The sequence below is a fragment of the Choloepus didactylus genome, chromosome 10 (assembly GCF_015220235.1).
Source record: "Choloepus didactylus isolate mChoDid1 chromosome 10, mChoDid1.pri, whole genome shotgun sequence".
NCBI classification, from domain to species: domain Eukaryota; kingdom Metazoa; phylum Chordata; class Mammalia; order Pilosa; family Megalonychidae; genus Choloepus; species Choloepus didactylus.
This window is the reverse complement of record NC_051316.1, coordinates 114,173,214-114,187,206: the sequence shown is the minus strand read 5'-3', so window position 1 is coordinate 114,187,206 and position 13,993 is coordinate 114,173,214. Positions and strand designations below refer to the sequence as shown.

The window sequence follows — 13,993 nt, the reverse complement described above, 5'->3', positions numbered from 1 at the left end:
CTCAAACCCCTAGCTACAGCCCAACTGGATAGATCCAACTGCCTTCCTAGCCTATCTCCTTAGGTGTCTAACAGGCGTCTCAAGCTTAACATGACTCAAAAAGAATTATCAATCTACCTGTGAAACATATACCTCCCACCATCTCCAAAGTTTTCCATCTCAAGGAATGGCACAGCTATCCCTCTAGTTGATCAAGCCAAAATAACTTCCCTCCCTTTCACTACATGTCCAATCCATGAGTAATTCCTTTCAATGAAACCTCAAACAACATATCTCAAATCTTACCATTTTTCTCGATTTCCACTTCTATAATCCTACTCTAAAACATCATTATCTCCCACCTGGACTACTGGAATAACTAACTGGTCTGCTTCTCTTGTCCCCTTCTCCACAGCACAGCTTTTAACATCCTAAATCAGGTCATATCCCCTTCTGTTTTAAATCTGTATGTTTGCCTTTGTCACTAAAATAAAATCCTAACTTCCTGCCATGATCTAAAGCTTATTTCATCATTTCATTCCCTATTCCAGCCACAATGGCCTTTGTTCTGTCCTCTATCAAGCTTGTTCTCATCTCAGAGCCTTTGACTCTGCTATGCCCTCAGCTTGAAATATTCTTTTCCTGGATCTTCACAAACCACCTCCTTCTCATCCTTCACGTCTCAGTGAAAACACTGACTTCTCAGCGGCCTCCCCTGGCCATTCCAGCTGGAGTGCCATGCCCAATTGCTCTCTACCACACTGACCTGTTTTAAACTCTGCACAGCACTTATTAGTGCCTGAAATTTCGGTTTACACGTTTACTGTGGGTCTCCTCTCACCAGAGTGTAAGGTTCTTGACAGTGGGAACTCTTTCCGGGTCACTGCTTTTTCCCCAGCACTTATAACAGTGCCTGGCATGTATATGGACTGATTGTCACTTCCGTCATTATAGTCACGGGGGTAGGGACAGAAGAAATACATTACTTATTCTTCTTCTGTCCCAGAGAAGTACTGAAGTACTTCCGGCCACAAATTTTAGAAAGGGCATACCAAGCAGAAAGAATAGCTCAAGCAAGAATTTTGAATGAGGAAAGCAAATGGGTTATCAGAAAATAGCAAACTGTGCAGCTGGACTAGAACCCACACAATGTGTAGGGGACCCAGAAGGAGATAAAGCTTACAAAGTAGGCTGAGGGAATACAGACCCTTGTTCACACCCAAATATTTCTGAAAAAGCTCGTTTCCTTTTTCTGGGATTTTTTTTTTCCTTGCTGCCCTTTCTAGACTTTAATTCTTAGAATCCAATTTTTACAAGCTTTAGCTAGATAAGATCTGAGATCATTAGAGAACTAGTATTGTAATTTCAATGGTTCTTTTTTTAACAACTTTATTGAGATATAATTCACAAAAAAATTTAGGGCACAGTTCATTGCTTTTCAGTATACTCAGTTAGGCAACCATCACCATAATCAATTTTATAACATTTTCAACACCCCAAAAAGAAACCCATGTTCATTAGCAGTGACTCTCCATTTCCCCCCAATCTCCTTAGCCCCTGGCAACCACTAATCTGCCTTCTATAACTACAGATTTCCCTATTCTGCACATTTCATATAAGTGAAATCATAAAAGATGCAGTCTTTTGTGAGTGCTTCTTTCACTCAGCATGTTTGCAAGGTTCATGCATGCTGTAGCATGTCTCAGTTCCTCATTCCTTTTATGGCCAAATAATATTCCATTATATGGATATATCAGATTGTGCTTACCCATTTATCAGCTGGTGGATATTCAGTTGTTCTTTTTAGATACTATCCCTATGTCCTCTGAATAAAGGTCACATATTTTATGATTTTTATCATTAGCAACACCCATTTCTCTCAGCTGTCTTTCCTTTCAGAATCTCAGCAAAAGGTTTCATAACTGTCTTTTCTCTGAGCAACTTGAAATCTACCACCTTAAAATCTAAGGCACATTTCTCCAGCTACCCAAAACTTTTTTAATCCTTTTCCCAAAAACATAAGAATTCATTCCAGAATAAAAATCTCCCCAAAACAGATAAGACAAGAATTTATGAAATGCTTCAGTAGAACAAGTTGGCCAACATATTTCTGGAAGGCTGAAAGCCTTCTGCAACAGCTGGCTCTTCTGTGACCTGTATCCACAAGTAAATACTTATCTTTCACCTATTCAATGAATATTCACCTATTCAATGAATATTCTTTAAAGAGCTGCCATATGACAATCAATTAGGTTATTTATTATGGACCTGAAAAAAATCAATATAACACACATTTTCTCTCCACTTTTAACTTGCCCATGAGTCCATCCTTAGGTCAGCTGATTATACACATGCATAACTTTCACGGTATCTTTTTTTGGAGATTTTTTTTTTTTTTTTGAACAAGGAATCACTTCCTAATATGTTTTCTTTGTGTAAGTCTCACTGTTACATATCTTATCAATACCCACATGACCCCAATTCTTTCATTATATTAAAATTTCAAGTTACCTTTATTCCCATAGTAAATACCAGAAGAAAAAAAAGAAAGAAATCCATAACCTGGACACTGATTCTTAACTGTGGGCACTATGTCCTTCTCCCTATCTTTCATCCCCCCTTCACAAAGCTCCCTCCACTTCAGTCAAGCTCATCAACTCCAGCACACTCCCATGTGAGCAACCCGGCTCACGTAAAAACCCCGTCTTAAAATACACTCTTCCTTCCTCTTTATTCTTTTAAGAACTACCGTTCCTTCAGGGTTTGTTTCAAGTGCAATATTTAAGTGCTCACCCCAGTTTTGGGCACATCCTTCTAGCTTACTACAGTAGAAAAAGCATGAGCTAGTCTTCAGTTTTAAACCAACCTCTGCTACTTACCGCATGACCACATGGGGAACTTACTTAGCCTTGCTAAGTCTGTTTCTTCATCTGTAATGTGGACAAAATAATTCAGACTACATAGCTTAAGTCAAAAATTTTGGAAATTGGCAGATTAAAGGGTTTAATGTGTTAAAACTCTTTTATCCACAAAGCCTTATTTAAAGCTAATCACCCAAGGTTAGTGATTATTCTATCCTAAAACAGAAATAGTAAATCAGATTTATCTTGAAAAAGAAGTAAATTACTGTGCCAGTTTGAATGTATTATGTCCCCCAGAAAAAGCCATATTCTTTGATGCAATCTTGTGGGGCAGAAATTTTAGTGCTGAATGGATTGGAATCCTTTGAGTGTTTCCATGGAGATGTGCCCCACCCAACTGTGAGTGATGACTCTGATTGGATAATTTCCATGGAGGTGTGGCCCCACCCATTCAGGGTGAGTCTAAATTAAATCACTGGAGCCATATAAATGAGCTGACAAACCTGGAACTCAGTGCAGCTGTGAGTGACATTTTGAAGAGCAACTGAGAGTGACATTTTGAAAAGGAGCTACAGCCAAGAGGGACATTTTGAAGAAAGCACAGGAGCTGCAGATAAGAGACAGTTTGAAGATGGCCACTGAAAGCAGACTCTTGCTCCAGAGAAGCTGAGAGAGGACAAACGCACCAAGAGCAACTGAGAGTGACATTTTGAAGAGGAGCTGCAGCCTAGAGAGGAACATTCTGGGAGAAAGCCATTCTGAAACCAGAACTTGGAGCAGATGCCAGCCACGTGCCTTCCCAGCTAACAAAGTTTTCCGGACGCCACTGGCCATCCTCCAGTGAAGGTACCCAATTGTTGATGCGTTATCTTGGCCTTAAGACTGTAACTCTGTAACCAAATAAACCGCCTTTATAAAAGCCAATCCATTTCTGGTGTTTTGCATTCCAGCAGCATTAGAAAACTAAAACAATGACCAATGTCTTAGATTGATCAGGGTTTCTAGCACTATTCAACGTGATTATCTAGAAGGTTTAAATTTTTTGTATGCTGCTTGTTGACCTGTAGACTTACACCTCTTACAAATATGGAAATTGTTCTACATGGAATCTTCATTTATGCTTTTATCAAAGCAAGAAGTCACCACCAATGAAATCCTTGCAGAAAGAAAGCTCTTCACTTACCTTGTGTGTTATCCATTCTCGTCCATATTGATACACATTGTTAGCCGCAGAACTGAGGGCTCTTTGGACTACCTGAGCCTCGGGGAGCCAACTAATTTAAAACAAAGAAAGAAAAAGAAAAAAAGTACACTTTTAGTGTACTGCACTAATAACTCTTTGAACTTGAGGTACTTAAACAATCAGCAACAAATCATTGATCAGTCACCAAAATGCTAGTTCAAATGAATTATACCTAGAATTCCTTGATTTCCATCCAGGCCAACTGGCCTAATTCTAACACCAGGGATTTCTCTTCAAGCTTCCCACAGCTTTAGACCCACTTTCCCCACAAACCCCCCTTTCATCTTGCTCTGCCTGGCTTCTCTGCTCATACACATCCTGGGTCATCTGTCTTATTCAGCACCAAGGGTAACTATCTGGGACAGTGGCTCTCGAAGTGTGGTGGGCCATGGATCACCAAGATCAGAATTACTTGGAAACTTGTTAGAAATGCGAATTCTCAGGCCCAATCCCAGACCTACTGAATCAGAAACTCTGGGGCTGAAGCCTGGAAATCTGTGTCTTAACAAGTCCTGTAGGTGATTCTGATGCAAGCTACAGTTTGAAAACCACTGGTATCAGGAAGTAAAGAAATGAAAAAGAAAATAAAATTATAAGGGTGAATAATTCTTTTCATTTTATTAATCCACTAAAACTTTTTACCTTTAAAACATGAGAACTCTGAGCAGAATTCCAGCTGTACAATGAACTGTAGCTTACAAGTTTTACTCCTTGTGCAGGAAAAGGCCTCCCCATTTTCCCGTTAACTAAGTAGGCTGCAAAATATGCCTGAATCAGAAATCCTTTACACATACCCAACACTTTCCAAAAGAGAAAATATCTTCACATATTCTCTAAATTGTTCCTCACAATTTGTATTCTAGAAATGTTGACGTTCACAAACTTAACAGCTCTGATTACAATTATTCATGATTAATGCCAAAAGGCCATGGCAAGCAGTAATTAACCACTTCCCAAGGCTGCGATATGGGAAGGAGTTAACTAGCCAATGAGTTAGTGAGTCAAGTAGAATGTGCAATATCCTCAACTCACAGCAGCTTTATATACTTGCAGTCATTTCTACAGTAAATATGAAGTGATAAACCTGCTTTTGTGTGTGTATGTGAAAGACAATCATAAAGAAAGCCAACTGCCACTGATATTCACAAAAGTAATAATGCTTACGGAAGTGATGGCCTTTAAGAGAAAAAGGGACATTTTGGATATATTAAAAATTGGGATATCAGGAGGGGGAATAGGGAGATAATGTTTCAAGGGACAGAGTTTCTGTTTGGGATGATGAAAATGTTTTTGAAATTAGTGGTAGTAATGGTGGCAAAACATTGCGAATGCAACTAATACCACTGAAGCGTATGCTTAAAAGTGGTAAAAAATGTGAAATCTTATATATATATATAGTGATTATATCACACAGACTGTATAATATAAACCATATCTGCATGATATTCCAAGCACTGAACTAGGAGCTTTAATCAAAATAGGTGATTTTAGATTTTCTTACCTTCCCAGCTGTTCTCCCTCAGTAATGTTTTTCAAAGTGCTCCAATAGGAGTAACCTAATTTTTCCAACTAGAAGTTGATATAAATGGTCTATTAATTATACAGAAGATTTGAAATTCAGACTGGATGAAATATATATATATATATATATATAGTGATTATATAGATACAGTGATTATATATATACACACATAAATATATTCACAATAAAGATTTTTTTAAAAACTAGAATGTCAGTTTTAAATGTCAGTTGGCATTAATATTAATCAGTTGGTCTTACACTTCTAAAATATTTAAATTCCTTAGTCAGTTTAAATATTTCTCAGCAAGTATGAAAAAATTTTAGAGACAAATGTAATAATCTTACGGCAGAAAGATACAAATAGAAAATTTGTATCTCTAAATAGAAATGTGATTTGGGAGAAATTAATTTAAGCAGCTTTAAAATTACTCTAGTATTTATAGATTCATTAGCAGTTTGAAGGGATTGGTAAGTATTTTCAATAATATGGTGCTACATTTTTATAAGGAAAATTATATCGTGTTACTCAAATGTTTGGGGATTTGCAAAGGTAATTGGATAGATCCTTAATGCTTAACAAAAAACTATTGGGCCTGAAAAAAAGCCTTGCTGGTTGCTGTGAAAACACTTCACCAATGGGCTCAAGTAGGAGTCCCAAGAGCAATAAACAAGAGAAGCTCAAGTGAAGCCAAGTCAAAGGAATTAGCTCAGGCCATGATCTCCAGGAGACACAGAGCCAGAAACACCCCAACAACCTTGGCAAGATGAACTGGGACACAACTTGGCCTTAAGACCACCAAAGCCTCTCAACTGAGCTCCTTCATTAGGATGTTCACTACCTCAGCCAATCACTAACTCTCTCATTCTCAAACAGGACCCCTTGGCAGAAACCGTGTTCCTACAATTTGAACTGGCCTACTCTCACCTCCCTAGGTAAAGGTTAATCTCTATCAAGGTGTGAGCTACCAAGAGAACGGCCCCAATTAGAAACAAATTAGCTTAGCCAATTGGGTTCCTCCCAAGTAAGGGTGTTGGTACCATTTCACTGTCATCTTTTGAGATGAGGGTCCTGAGACTCATGAATCAACAGGCTTGAGACTAGTCAACAGAATTGTCCAATATAAGAATTAGGAATGCTCTGACTTCAACTCATTTTCTTTGAAACTCTGTAGGATGATCTACCCTATGCCTTTTTTTTTCATCTACCAGCTTACCAAGCATATCCACGGAAGTCAGGGTACCTACATAGGGCATATAAATTGTGCACCAGATTGGAAGAGAGGACTTCTGAACTATTTTTAAGTGTACCATCTCCACTAGAGTATCCACATGAACTTCCTACAAAGTCAACTGTCATCTACATGACTGGAATCCACTGAGGATGAAGATTTACAGGAAAATGTTACCATTAATTCACACTCATCCCTATTGGTTCGGACCCCATCCACACTAACTTACAGAAGAATCAGACCTTCCATTAATCATCAAAGTCTAAGCAGCCTTTAAAAACATTTCTACATGAAATATTACCTAGCAATAAGGAGGAACAAATTATGATCTCAAAAGAATTACGCAAAGTGGAAAAAAGGGCAGTTTAAAAGGCTGCATACTGTATGATTCAATATACATATAATTCTTGGAATAACAATATTACAGAGTTTGAGAGCAGACTAGAGGTTTCCAAGGGTTAGGGACAGTGGGGAGAGAGGTGGGGAAAGTTATACATGGGTAAGGCTATAAAGGGGTAGCATGAAGGAGCCTCATGGTGACAGAACAGTTCTGCATTTTAATTGGGTGACAGTTTACATGAAACTACACATATGATGCACAGAACTATATACAACACACACAAGTAAGTGCATAAAACTGGTGAAATCTAGAGGACTACAGATTGTACCGATATCAATTTCCTGGTTTTGTTATTGTACCATAGTTATACAAGATGTCAACATAAATCTGATTAGGCTGCTTCCCTTCTTATATCCTTCAATCAAGATAATGAACATATCTGTCACTACCAGAAGTTCCCCATGCCCCTCTGTTATCTCTCCCTTGAGCCCCACCCTACCCTAATGCCCAGGCAACCATTCACCTTTCTATTACTAAAGATTAGTTTGCATTTTCCAGAATTTTACATAAATGGAATCATACAGCATATACTCTTTTTGGCCTGACTACTTTCACAAAGCGTAATTGAGATTCATCCACATTGTTGCACATATTGATAGCTCATTTTTATTAAGGATGAGTAAAATTCCACCGTATGGCAGGATATGACCTGGACCCGGCATCGTGGGATTGAGAACATCTTCTTGACCAAAAGGGGGAAGCAAAATGAAACAAAATAAAGTTTCAGGGGCTGAGGGATTTCAAATGGAGTCGAGGTCACTCTGGTGGACATTCTTATGCACTATAAAGATATCCCTTTCTAGGTTTTAATACATTGGAATAGCTAGAAGTAAATATCTGAAACGATCAAACTGCCTTGACTCTTGGAGATGATTATATAATAATGTAGCTTACAAGGGGTGACAGTGTGATTGTGAAAACCTTGTGGATCGCACTCCCTTTATTCAGTGTATGGATGGATGAGTAGAAAAATGGGGACAAAAACCTAAATGAAAAATAGGGTGGGATGGGGGGGATGATGTGGTTGTTTTTTTTTTTACTCTTATTTTTTATTCCTATTTTTATTCTTTCTGGTGTAAGGAAAACATTCAAAAATAGATTAGGGTGAGGATGCACAACTATATGATGGTACTGTGAACAGTTAATTGCACACTATAGATGACTGTATGATATGTGAATATATCTCAGTAAAACTGAATAAAAAATATTCCATTATATGGATATACCCCAATTTGTGACTAAAAAGAAATATTGAGGGCAAGCACACTGAGCATGTTGTATAATATGAGATAAGTGGGTAGGAGAATATTTTCAAAGACATTCTTTTAAAAGTATTCAAATACGGTTTCTAAACTAAGTTTAAGTAAATAAATACTCTCAACAACTTTTATACAAAGGAATAAAGTAAAATCAAGAGAAGAAACCAAGTTAAATCTCAATTTACAATTTTAAAATTAGCACAGTATTTTCTAATTTAAATTAGTGACTCCCTTAGGATTAGTAAAAACTACTAAAAAAAAAAAAAAAAGTATAGTTCTTAGGATTACAAGCAGGCCTTGTAATTTGTCATCAAGTCCAATTGGGTGAAAAGCACAGCTCTGCTGAATACTATCCCACGAAGACATAAAACTATCCTAATAAAGGCCAAATTAAATAAGACATAAAGAGACTCTCTAAGATAGGAGTAGGCAAACTTTTTCTGTAAAGGGCCATTTTAGGCTTTATAGGACTTGTAATCTCTGTGGTTAACTGAATTATGTACCCCAATTTAGACATGCTCTTAATCTGAATTCACATTTCTGTGGGTGTGAACCCAGTGTAAACAGGACCTCTTGAAGATATTATTTTTAGTTAAGGTGTGGCTCAACTCAACTGAATGAGCATGGGTCTCAATCCATATTGTTGGAGACCATGTAGACAGAAGAAAACCAGAAGCCAGAAGCAGGAGAAGGCCACACAGGAAGAAGGTGGAAGTCAGCAGAAACCAGAAGAACTGAAGAAAGGAGAGGACACTGCCATGCGATGTGGGAGGGAATTCAAGCCAAGGAACTCACAAGGACTGCAGCACCAGAACACCACTGACCCCGGGAGGGAGCAAGCCTTCTAGCCTCCACAACTGTGGGACAATAAATTCCCACTGCTGAAGCCAACCCATTGTGTGGTATTTGCCATAGCAGCTGAGAAACTAAGAGAATCTCTATCACTGCTACTCAGCTCACCCCCTGGAGTACCCAAGCAGCCACAGTTGACATGTAAATTAATAGGCACAGCTGTATGCCAATAAAAAGTTATTTTTAAAATAAGTGGCTGGATTTGGCCCTGGACCAAGCCTTCCTCTAAAATGATACAATTTGGGAGTATATCAACATTTACATGAAAAGTTGAGGGGCCACAAGTTGTAGTGGAAAGTTCCCTACACTTTGTTGGAGGCACTGGGTGTGAGTGCCAATTTGGCCATGCACAGACTATTTCCTCATCTGTGAAATGGGGATAATCTCCTTCAACCTACCTCCAACAGTCACTATGAGGAACAAGTGACTTAATGTGCTCAGGCTGCTTTGTAAATTATAAACACATCGTAAACTGTAAATCACAATTCAAATATAAGGTACCATTTACCATAAATTAATCCCAAAATCTTAAGCACTATTTCCCCTTGGAATTACACGGCATTTCTCTGCAAAGCTTTGGCAAACTCTATCTTTTTTGACTGTATCAAAAAAGACCACTGCATGCACACAGATGCTGAACTGGGATCATCTATCTCTATTTTTGTTCACAACAATGTTCTTACTTTGCCCACTCAGGGTGATTTGCTAGAGTTTCATTAATCAAACTACTTGTGACTTCAATCATGTGTACGCTCTCTTGATGTACCTGCATTAGGGACAAGGAGAAAAAAAGAATCTCAGTAAAAAATAAAACAAATTTAACATTTATTTTTCTATTTTATTATTAGAACAATGCTTTTAGGCTCAAACAATTATACATCTTAGTCTTGATTAATTTAGAAATATGCACTGAACAACTGCTATATGTAATGTCTGATGATGTACACTATGGGAAATAAAAAGTACATAATAGCTCCCTGCCTTCAAGAAGTTCAACAATTTAATTAAATAAAAAAAATACATAAATACAAATATTTACACATATGCATAAATATAAATAAACACAAACATATTTAGTTTACATATATTTTTGCTTATGTGTGTGTAAAGCAATATCAACACTAAATGAGCTTATAGAATTACAGTGCAATGTCAGACATAGGGGCAAATAAGCAACTAAGCAGTTTTTGAGTAAAAAAACTAAGTCTGCATCTCAGAAATTACCTTGCCCAATAACCAAAAAATGAGGGATAAAATAGGTTCAATCCAGTTGAAAACAATTTTTACCCAAGCAAGGAAAGAAGTATAACATAATTTGATACACTTTGGAAAATGGCACTTTGGAAGACAGCCATATCTTTTTCCTTTTCAGACTAAAGACGAAAGATAACCATAGTGGGAGAGAAATGGATAAATCAGAATAAAGAGAACAAGTTCTCATTCTCTCTCTGAAGGCAGTGAAAACCCCGCAGTACACAAGGAATGGTGGAATGGGGTGGAAACCATAAAAAGATTGAGGATATTTCTCCCATGGGAAAAAGTCTGACCTCGACTAAGTGGCATAATGCTAGGGCAGGTCACATAACAAAACCCAAAACAGAACAGAGTCCAGGTATTCTAACAAAGACATACATAAGCTGAGTATCACCCCCGCCCACTTCAATTCCCTTTGGCACATAAAGTGTCACTTGAAGGGCAAACTGATCTCAGACAAAGTGGGAAGAGAATCAACTCAAATAAAATTCTGGAAAAAAAAAAAACATGTTATTATTCTGTACAGGCTAATGCAATACCCCAATACAACCCAGAATATTTTGAGCAGAAAATAAAAAAGTATTTGCAAAGTCCCCTTGAGGGACTGGGGAAAAATGAAGAACTATTAAACTTCCCCACCTGGGAAATTCCTATTCTCTTAAGCAATAGGGGTTCTCAATTTAATAAGCCACGCCCTCAACCTGCCCTTTTCAAACTTCTCTCTCCAATAGCGAAGCTAAGCCTACTTAAAACTATGCCTGAGAGCCACCCTCAGAGAACTTCTTTTGTTGCTCAGATGTGGCCTCTAAGCCAACTCTGCAAATTAACTCCCTACCCTCCGCACTACATGGGACATGATTCCCAGGAGTGTTAAGTCTCCCTGGCAATGTGAGACATGACTCCCAGGGATGAGCGTGGCCCTGCCTCGTGGGATTGAGAATGCCTTCCTGACCAAAAAGGGGAAAAGAAATGAAACAAAATAAAATTTCAGTGGCTAATAGATTTCAAATGGAGTAGAGAGATCATTCTGGAGGTTGTTTTTATGCAGTATATAGATATTCCTTTAAGTTTCTGGTACATTAGAATAGCTAGAAGGAAATACCTGAAACTGTTGAATTGTAACCCAATAGCCTTGACTCTGGATGATGATTACATAACTCTATAGCTTTTATCATGTGACCATGTGATAGTGAAAATCTTGTGACTGACACTTCCTGGATCCAGTGTATGGGAAGATGAGTAATAAAGACAAAAAACAAAGAATAGGGGGCCATAAGGGGTATGGGATGTTTTGGGTGTTATTTTTTTATTTTTTATTTTTTTGGAGTAAGGAAAATGTTCAAAAATTTATTGTGGTGATGAATGCACAACCATATGATGATACTGGGAGCCACTGATTATATACTTTGGATGGATTATATGGTATACGAATATACCTCAATCAAATTGCATTTATACTAAAAAAAAAAACAGATCACATAAGATCTCACAGGTTCTTATTAGGAACCTGACTTTCATTTTAAGGAATATGGGAAACCATGGATGGCTTTAAGGTTAGAAATGACATAATCTGACTTAAGCTTTTAAAGGATCACTTGGATACCATCTTTGAGAACAAACTATACAGATAAAGGATAAAGCAAGGAGATCAGTTAGGTGGATAATTCAACAATTCAAGCGAGAGATGGTAGTAGCTTTGAGCAGGGCAGTAGTGGTAATGATGGTAAGAAGTGATTTGATTCAGGATATAGCCTACATTAATTGATGGCTGGATGTTAAACCAGCCTTGCATTCCTGAAATAAACTTCACATGGTTAAGGTATATTATCCTTTTTACATACTGTTGGATTTAATTTGTTAATGTTTTATTAAGGATTTTTATGTCTACATTCTTGATGGATACTGGTCTGCAGTTTCCTTTTCTTGAATGTCTTTGACTTTGGTATATGTACAATTATGGTCTCAAATGAGTTGGGAAGTATTACTTTCTCCTCTATTCTCTGAAAGAGATTGGATAGAATAGGTAAAATTAAACAGTGACACCATCTGGCCCTGAATTATCATTCTCTGTGGAAAGAATACCATACATTAATTCAATTTCTTTCTTTAATACAAGGATGGGCAAGCAAGAAAACCGTATGTGAAGAGACAAAGAAGGAAAGGAGAAAGGGAAAAAAGGAAGATGGAAGACAACAGTGGTGAAAGTTTCTCTAATGATTAGAAGGGAAGATAGGATTGTATAGTGGCAGATTTAGTCAAAATGTGACAAAGACACAGAAAGGCCTCTAAACAAGTGTGTATAGTTTATGTAAGTGCTGTACATGTTTAATACACAAAGAACAGGAACTGTACAGAGACCTAAACAGAAGTGCCAACACAGAGTACGTCACTGGGATTATATGATGAGATCAGTTTGAGAACTAAGATTGAGGCTAAGATTGATGAAAACAGATAGCAAAAAAACAATGCAATTCTTTAGGATATTACATACTAACATATCTCTATTGCACCTTGCAAATAATTTTTACATCCATGATTCACATAAACATCACAATTCCTTGAAAACAAAATACCAAAATCTCAGATAAACTCCAAAAATTCAGTGGTGTTCAGAGAAAAGAAAGATTAAGATGCACTACAAAAGTCATTAAGAGGAACCAATGTAGGGTTAAAATTTTAGTTGTGGTTTGGGGAATAATTATCTTTGATGAGATAAAGGGAGGGGGAGGAAAGGAGTAAATGCAAGCACAAAGGACCAGAAAATGAAGAAATAATAAGGATCTTATAGATCAGCAGAAAGAGCATCAAGACAGAAAGGGAGGGAACTAATCACGAAATGCTGATCTAGTAAACAGGGACTAACTGGAGTAGGAGCCTGAGACCAGATCACAGTTCTCCTATTGAGAACAGATGCTACTTGTTTTATATCTCATTTCTTTCATCAGCATTTACTCTTGAGGATTTTAATGATGACAAAATAAAAATGCATTTAAAAGAGGTTTGAGATGGAAGAGCAGTTTCAGAGACTTCTGCAGAATGGGTAGAACGGCTGAGATAGCAGCAAAGAACTGAAAATATTCAAAAATTGACTATGGTGATGAATGCACAACATCTATGATGGTACTCTGAATAGCTGATGGTACACTGTGGATGACTGTATGGTATGTGAATATATCTCAACAAAACTAAATTAAAAAAAAAAAAACATTTCTACCAAGGGAACTCGAAGACTAGATCCTCCTGATGAATTCCATCATTTAAGGAAGAAATAATACCTAACCTACATATATACTCCTTCAGGGAATAGAGGAAGAAAGGCACTTCCAAACTCATGTAGTGAGAACAGTGTTAACTTGGTACCAACCCAGAATAAGAAGTCATCAGAAAAGAGAAA

General features: G+C 37.4%; 1 protein-coding gene across 2 annotated transcripts in view; it reads right to left on the bottom strand.

Annotated features, from left to right (window-relative positions):
* The window catches only part of TMEM245 (transmembrane protein 245), a 111,240-nt gene that overhangs the window by 49,088 nt on the left and 48,159 nt on the right, over window positions 1–13,993 (bottom strand). For both annotated transcript variants that reach the window (XM_037850882.1, XM_037850883.1), the window contains 2 exons: window positions 10,029–10,111; window positions 4,024–4,114 (listed from right to left, as the gene is read on the bottom strand). In XM_037850882.1, coding sequence (XP_037706810.1) covers window positions 4,024–4,114; window positions 10,029–10,111 — 174 coding nt within the window. The remainder of the gene's footprint in view (window positions 1–4,023; window positions 4,115–10,028; window positions 10,112–13,993) is intronic.